This window comes from Oncorhynchus mykiss, chromosome 12 (assembly GCF_013265735.2).
Source record: "Oncorhynchus mykiss isolate Arlee chromosome 12, USDA_OmykA_1.1, whole genome shotgun sequence".
Classification (NCBI taxonomy): Eukaryota; Metazoa; Chordata; class Actinopteri; order Salmoniformes; family Salmonidae; genus Oncorhynchus; species Oncorhynchus mykiss.
Genome location: NC_048576.1, coordinates 26,099,170 through 26,107,521, shown reverse-complemented (window position 1 = coordinate 26,107,521; position 8,352 = coordinate 26,099,170). Strand labels below are relative to the sequence as shown.

Below are 8,352 nucleotides of genomic sequence, written 5' to 3'. Positions count from 1 at the left end.
GGTGACGTCACTACAAAGTCTTTATGTGATACATCAGAAAGCCACTGGAGAGCAGCACAAACATATGAAACTAACCAAACATCAGGTACTAAGGGCGTTTAGATTATCTGCGGTTATGATCATTTGACAGTGCCATTGAGTAAGAATTGGAAAGAGAAAAATCCAATCTATAGATTTTATTGATTGAAACACAATCAAAGAATGAAGTCTCGTGAAGCTTTTTAAAGTCAGAGGTACTGTATGCTGCAGTTCTTGTGAGCTGTCAGACCACCTGTGAGGAAATGTCTGACGAAGCTTCAGCAATTAAAACCTTAGACTGGCCGGGTAGAGTGCATGGTCCCAGGTTATCAATAGCGTAGCCTTGTGAAGGGTCAGTCTCTGAGGCTAAGAAATATTCACCCTGGGGACAGCTGGACCTAGCAGGGGCAAGTGTGAGGGCATTTCTCTTTTTCTGGAGCACATCAATAGAGACCATATATAGAGAGTCTATCAGATGTGAGGTCTGACTGAGAAGAGAGATATCTAATCACAATAGTTTTCACTGCCCCGTCTGAATTACTTCTCTAAATGTAGATGGCATTATTTTTACATGACACTTTCCTGTTAACAAGCTGATAAATACAGCAATTCTTTTTCACGGAAGTCATATGGTAAGCATTCATACTGTGCCTTTCAAAGTGCAGATTTGCAATGTACCATATGTTCTATGTTTTCTGTTTTCTCTGTTGATTTATCTTACCATGCAATTTGATGCTTAAGGGGTTATGATTTCATCCATACAATGAACAGTCAGTTTACCTAAAACAGAAAAAATGTTGTTTGGTTAAAGTAAATATAGCTAACTGCTTCTGTTTGGAAGGATGTTCTCTTGTTGAATTTACAACCACCACAGACTATGAGATTCCTGTCAGCCTGTTAACAATGACACTGGAGTATGTGCCAGTCAATGACAACCATAACAATGAAGGGAGGGCCCACCTTTATCATTTTCTGATGCTCTCCCGCTCCACACAGCCACAGGCCTTGGAACACTACCTTTCAACTCCAATTCACCAACCCCCCCAAACCCCCTGAGTGTGATAGCAAAGCCACTCCCTTCACAGTGAATTATATTTAGAGCCATGCCACGCAAGACTTAAACCCACCCACCCATTGGACTACTTAGACGCCACTCAGTCGTAAAGAAACATCACTTTAGCAGTGGGCCTTATAATTCTCAACAGAGAGTGAGTGTTCTCATCCTAGCTAACTGACACAGTGAAAGAGTGTGCTTACAGAGGTCCTATTGGTTACTTTTACAGGACACATTTACAGGACAAGAGCTGAAAACTCGTTGAAACCATTTGGAGACAAGAGTGCTTAACATTAGCAGTGTAGTATCATCACTATCAAAGGACATGGCCTTGTCGGGGACAGGAGTACCACAGTGTAGACTGTGATAGCGACCTAAGTGGAGACGCCACTACTGGATCTGCAATTTCACTGGAGATGAGCATTATGGGAAGGTGGGTCTTGACGCACTGTGTCTATAGAAGTTTCAACTGAAGAAACATACATTAGAAATCATTAACATGGTCAGTAATACGGTCAATACCCAGCTAGCACATAATGTTCTGAAAGCCATATGTTTCTTAGAAATTGGTGAAAGTGTGGGTGTTCTATGGTTATTTTGCATAACCAGTATTTCAGCATAACATTTCCTACTATACATGTTTCCTCATAAACATGAAACTTATACATGTATATATTTTTTGTTATTGCGTACTACCTTCCCAAAACTTCTGGGAATGATGCAGGATAGTTGCTTGGCTTTTGAACATTCTCAGCACATTTAAGGAACTTACCAAGAAAATAATGTTTTTTTGTCATTTCATTACTTTAACAGAACGTTTCGTAAAAGTTCAAAGATGGATTTCTTTTCAATTTAGTCATGTTCTCACTTTGTTCTGAGAACGTTAAGAAACAAAGTTTTTCTATGTGAATTTCAGTACTTCAGCATAATGTTTCCTACTGTACAGGTTTCCTCTCGGTTGTATTTAAAGTAATGTTCTCAAATTGTTCCAAGGAACATTAAGAAAACTTTGCATAAAAACCACAAGAAAACTTGAATAAAGTTCATAGAACATTCTATGAATGTTATTTAAAAACATATACATTCAGCTCTTCTCAGTATAAAAGAAAATTCATCTTCTTCAAGTTTTATTGGCAAATCGCAACCAACTGACAGGTGCATACACCGCCACTTACTGTACTGGAGTGTGAGGCCAGTCACAACCTATCTATATCACTATATTCTCTTAACTAACCCTGAATTCCTAATAAAATAAAATAATAACCTCACTATCCCCATCACCCCCACCCAAAATACCACCCACTCATTCCCTTCCAACCTCTCTGACCCTTTCAAACAACCTCTCCCTTTCTACATCATACATTTCACAAAATAATAATACATTCAACCATTTCCTCTATATTTAATTAGGCAAGTTAGTTAAGAACAATTTCTTATTTACAAAGACTGCCTACCCCGGCCAAACCCGGATGACGCTGGGCCAATTGTGGCGCCGCCCTATGGGACTCCCAATCACAGCCAGATGTGTAACAGCCTGGAATCTAACCAGGGTCTGTAGTAACACCTCTTGCACTGAGATGCAGTGCCTTAGACCACTGCGCCACTCAGGAGCCTGTACACCCATTACACATTCCAGTAATGCCTAAGATTAATGCCTAAGCAAAAGTGTTCTATCTATGCTTGGAGTTCCAAACAGTTAAACTAAGCTATTTGTTTTATTAAAAGTCTTATTGAAACATGTTCTCAAAACGTTAATAAAACCTCCCAGGAAAATTTTCAGGGAACCATAGTTCTCAGGACCAAAGAATGTACGTTCCCAGAATAGGTAAAAATGTCACTTCCGTTCAAAAAACTTATGGCTTCAATTCCCAGAACCAATGGGAAACCAGAAATGTACTTTCCCACAACTTCCAAGGAACCAAATGTGCTAGCTGGGATATTAGTCTCTGAATTTCTGAAATGGTTCAACTTCAAACTGTTATGAGGGAAGTCAACCATTACAGTGAGTGTAGCTGCAGTGCAATGATTAAACCATGATTAAACCATGGACTATGAGGAATGTAATTAGAGAATTCCTAGATTGATACAAGTTCTTGGCCATCCACATGTACAGTACACTGTCATGGAAGGCCCTTAGGTAACAGCATCCTAGTTTTTAATAACTTTAAAATCCCTGTATGGAAAGTGAAACTCATCTGGGAACCTGACCGCCACTTCCATAGGCAAGTCCAACTGGCATCAATCAGTATGTTTACTAAAGTGACACTCAACCCCTGGAAACCTATATCTAGGGAGAAGAGAGCTACACCCTGTCGAGGCCATATGTGTCAGTGCGTTTGTCTTGGAGCTCCTGCCTGGCAGTAGGATACAGTGGCCAGGCCACTACCTGCTCCAGTGCATACTATGGGTACAGTCAGTACTTAGTATGCATTCAATGGGTACATAGTCGCTAGTGAAAGTCTACACAGCCCTTGCACATTCTTCACATTTTTATGCTTTAAAAGGAAATCTAAAAAGGTAATATTTTCAAATATTGTGGTGGCAGCATCATGTTGTATGCTTGTCACCGGCATGGACTGGGGACTTGATCAGAACAAAAATAAATATGAAAGGAGCAAAGCACAGATAAAAAGTTAGAGGAAACCCTGCCTCAGCCTTCTGAATTCCGAACCTTGGGATAGGGTTTTATTTTTCAATGGGAAATTACACAAATGTTAATGCCTAAGACACACCAGAATGGCTTTCCAATAGATGTTGAGTGTTCCTCGATGGTCCAGTTTCAGTCCTACTTAAATCTGCTTGAAAATCAAAGACACGGTTTAAATATTGCTGTCCATCAATGGCTCCCAACCAAATGTACTAAGAGTTGTGCAAAGTTAGTAGAATCTTATTCAAAGTAGGTTGTGTAATTCAGTAGGATTTTGTCAAATGTAATTTTAAAGCCGCAAAATGTTAAGACTGTTGTGTAGACCAAGGTTATTATAGTTTTGTGTTTTTATATTCAGCTTTTTTATTTTTTTTTATTTTGAATTCAGTTTAGTTTGTTAGTTTTCAAACCTGGTTTGCTAGTTTTTATTTAGTTTGAGTTGTATAAAATATTTATATTTCGTTTTTATATTATTTAGTTTCAGTTTTAGGTTTAGGGACCGAAAGCATACATGGGAGGCTATGAGGCATTTGGGTTGTATCGTTTTTTATGTTTTTGGGGATGCCACTTCTTGCAACTGGGGGCCATTAATACATAAGGTGATGGGTCAGGTCATACAGTAGGTTAGGTAAGCCCTTCTCATGCTACATTGGAGTCATTCCACATCCCTTTTGATTAGCGTAGGAGATTTAGTCAAGTGTGAAAAGCTCTATCTAGAAACAGTTGATTCTTGCTTGTGATACGGTTTGGAAAACTTTAAACACAACTTAATTATCATTAAAAAATAACTTTACAAATACGAAAGATACATTTACTGTTAGCTGTTTTACCGCAGAGGTTTTTTGTGTAATACCGCTTTGAGCCGACATTCTGTCGCCATTACCTCAGGAAGTGCAATGCAAAACACATCTGTGGGAATCTGTGTTAAAACGGCACACAGTAAATGTATCTTTTGTCTTTGTACAATAATTTTGGGTTGATGTGAAAGTAGAATTTCTGAGGTTTCCAAAATCGTATTGCACACAGTGATTATTAACGGTTAGACAGTGTCGGGACAGTTGTAAACGTTTGCCCTGCTCTGATCTATTGTTCAAATGAGAACCCTATGGCTGTATGGTCTTGGGTTCTCGAGAGCTATGGTTAGGTTTAAATTACAAAGTTAATCTCAAAGTGACTTGGTTTTAAAAGGAATAGAATGGTGCAAAACGATAAGGTAGAAGGAAACTCTCTCTCGCCCATGTTTACACCAATCCAATGCTTTTTAACCGTAGTAGTACATGTAAGAAGAATCAAGTTGGCTACCTACCTGGTTTCCCCCTTGTTAGCTAGTGATAGTTAGCGAAAGTAATGCAGAGCTAGGCCTTTTTGAAAGAAGGCCATCTCGTTGCCGCATTTACCAGCCAGATTCAGTAGCTTGAAAATCCCCCAAAAGCTTGAATGCCCAAAGTTGAGAATTTGTATTTTATTGAATTGTATTTAGTTTTGGAGTCAAACATAACAGTTTCAGTATAGTTTTTGTATTTCAAACAGGTTTGAAAAGGATTCTAGGATTTCTAGAAAACCAGGGATTTATTGAAAGTTCGTTCCTGGTATTTGCAACCCTAGGTCAACTTGAAAGGCGGTTTCTCCTCAGGGAAACAGGTGTTATGTCCTGCTGTTGCCTGTGGTGTGTCCATTAAAGGAAGGATCCGCAGCCACTCCGTTAAATGAATAATAAAAACAGAGGGAACTTTGAGGAAATGATTTCTTTCAGAATAATTAAGGTAAAACCAAAAAAGATGCACACTGCACCCTGAGCTTTTCTACAAGACGTTTCACAAGCATATGGCAACACTCTAGGTACATGACCAACATTATACTCTTCATGTTCTTCAGAACGTCTCACATTTTCGGGATTAGGACTCCAGTTTATGAAAAATAAACTGTGTGGAAAGGACAAGGCCATAGATTGCTAACTTGTTAAAGCATGGGAGTTACTTTCTCTGTAGAGAAATTATGGCAAATTATTGCCAGGAAGCACCAATCTCACTTAGTTGGCCTCTGCAGGGACAAGATTAATGTATTGAACAAATGTTTTCATGCTAAAAGAAACAGAACCACAGAAACTTGGGGCAGAACCTAATATATAAAAGTGAATCTGGTTAATTTACAGAAACACTAAAAAAACAAAAACAAACAAACTACAATCACATTATTGAGCTGTAGAGGTCTGTTTAGCCACAGTAAAAATACTTGGCTCTTATCTTTAAATGCAAGCTTTTACAATAAATAAAAATGCATCAGTATAGGTTAATTTATTATGCCACCCTGGGTGTAATAATATAGTATGGTTGAGGCATTTTCCTTAAACTATCTAAGTTATTATGCAACGGTTTTCAATCCAATTGTGATGTTTGTCTGATGCAGTACATTCATTTATATTGTTTTTATTCTGATTGCAGGTTCCTGTTTCAAATCTCTCTGTAAGACTGAGCCTATGAGTGAGCCACTATGGCGGACTGGAACTTGTTGGGCAAGCTTCTGGAGAGTGCCCAGGAGCACTCCACTGTAGTGGGCAAGGTCTGGCTGACCGTGCTCTTCATCTTCAGGATCCTGGTGCTTGGAGCTGCAGCTGAGAAAGTGTGGGGTGATGAGCAGTCTGGCTTCACCTGTGACACCAAGCAGCCTGGTTGTCAGAATGTCTGCTATGACAAGACTTTCCCCATCTCTCATATCCGCTTCTGGGTGCTGCAGATCATCTTCGTGTCCACGCCCACTCTCATCTACCTGGGCCACATCCTGCACCTGGTGCGCATGGAGGAGAAACAGAAGCAGAAAGAGAAAGACTTGGCTGAGCAACTGGCCATCCACAATGACAAGCAGCAGCTGCTGCCTGACGCCAAACCCAAGAAGCCCCCCGTCCGGGACGACCTGGGCCGCGTCCGCCTGCAGGGGGTCCTGCTGCGCACATACGTCTTCAACATCATCTTCAAAACCCTGTTCGAGGTGGGATTTATCATAGCTCAGTACCTGCTCTATGGGTTTGAGCTGAAACCTCTGTACACCTGTAACCGCTCACCCTGTCCCAACGTGGTGAACTGCTACATCTCCAGGCCCACAGAGAAGACGATCTTCATCCTCTTCATGTTGGCAGTGGCATGCATATCTCTGGTGCTGAACATAGTGGAGATGTATCACCTGGGGTTCACCAAGTGCCGCCGGTACAGACACGTCCAGACCCCATGTGAGACAGGGTCCAAGGCCCCCAGCAAGGCAGTGGTGCCTTCTGTCCCAAACTATAACTACTTCCCTAGGCACCACCCAGCCCCTGAGCCCTACCATGCAGACCAGTACATCATGAATGAGCCTGACTCTGCCTACCACCCTTACAACAGCAAAGTGGCTTACAAGCAGAACAGAGACAACCTGGCCGTAGAGATGAACAGTAAACCAGAAGGGGGTGACACCACAGAAAGGAAAGGCTCCAGTTCTGCTCCAGAGTCGCCTTCAGAGAAACAACGGCGACCCAGTCGATCCAGCAAGCACAGCAATAGTAAGACCAGACTAGACGATCTGAAGATCTGAGGGACAGTTATGGCGCATTTCCACCACTGGGTTTTATAGAGGTGCTTGGCCTAAAGGTTCAAACTTTTGTGTTTCCACCTTTGAGGTGGGGGGGGGGGAAGTATTGGGCCATGGACCTACTGACTTGTGTCCAGAGTGGGACTTCTGGAGATGCATTAAAATAATGGTTAACAGTTAACGTAATAATTGAGCCATTTCCTTCTCAAAAGCAAATGAGTTTTCAGAGGTTGTTGATTCTGCTCTGCACAAGTCCTCATTGTAGCTTTGGAAACTATTTCCGTAGTATAATACCAGGGTGTATACACAAGCGTAACACCTCATCATAGTCAAAAAGTGTCACAGTCAAATTTGTACAATATACAATATACATTGTACCAGAATAGACAATGTGCCTTTGATGGAAAGCATTGTATCAGGAGAGCAAGGTTAGGGAAGGAACAATATGGAAGATAAGATTATTTCCTCTTCAGACATTCTTGATCAGAATGGACCATATCTGTATTATCTAAAACAATATACAGTGGGGCAAAAAAGTATTTAGTCAGCCACCAATTGTGCAAGTTCTCCCACTTAAAAAGATGAGAGGCCTGTAATTTTCATCATAGGTACACTTCAACTATGACAGACAAAATGAGAGAGAAAAAATCCAGAAAATCACATTGTAGGATTTTTAATGAATTTATTTGCAAATTATGGTGGAAAATAAGCATTTGGTCACCTACAAACAAGCAAGATTTCTGGCTTTCACAGACCTGTAACTTCTTCTTTAAAAGGCTCCTCTGTCCTCCACTTGTTACCTGAATCAATGGCACCTGTTTGAACTTGTCAGTATAAAAGACACCTGTCCACAACCTCAAAGTCACACTCCAAACTCCACTATGGCCAAGACCAAAGAGCTGTCAAAGGACACCATAAAAAAAATTGTAGACCTGCACCAGGCTGGGAAGACTGAATCTGCAATAGGTAAGCAGCTTGGTTTGAAGAAATCAACTGTGGGAGCAAATATTAGGAAATGGAAGACATACAAGACCACTGATAATCTCCCTCGAGCTGGGGCTCCACGCAAGAT

General features: G+C 40.8%; 1 protein-coding gene across 1 annotated transcript; it reads left to right on the top strand.

The window, feature by feature from the left end:
- Positions 1 to 1,159: 1,159 nt before the first annotated feature.
- LOC110537272 (gap junction alpha-3 protein) lies at positions 1,160 to 7,912 on the top strand. The gene is made up of 2 exons (XM_021623191.2): positions 1,160 to 1,505; positions 6,161 to 7,912. The coding sequence occupies exon 2, from the start codon at positions 6,210 to 6,212 to the stop codon at positions 7,281 to 7,283; it is 1,074 nt and encodes a 357-aa protein (XP_021478866.2). The 5' UTR covers positions 1,160 to 1,505; positions 6,161 to 6,209; the 3' UTR covers positions 7,284 to 7,912.
- Positions 7,913 to 8,352: the final 440 nt, after the last annotated feature.

Excerpts from the sequence above, each read along its gene's own strand:
- LOC110537272 (XM_021623191.2), top strand. The coding sequence starts at position 6,210 with ATGGCGGACTGGAACTTGTTGGGCAAGCTTCTGGAGAGTGCCCAGGAG.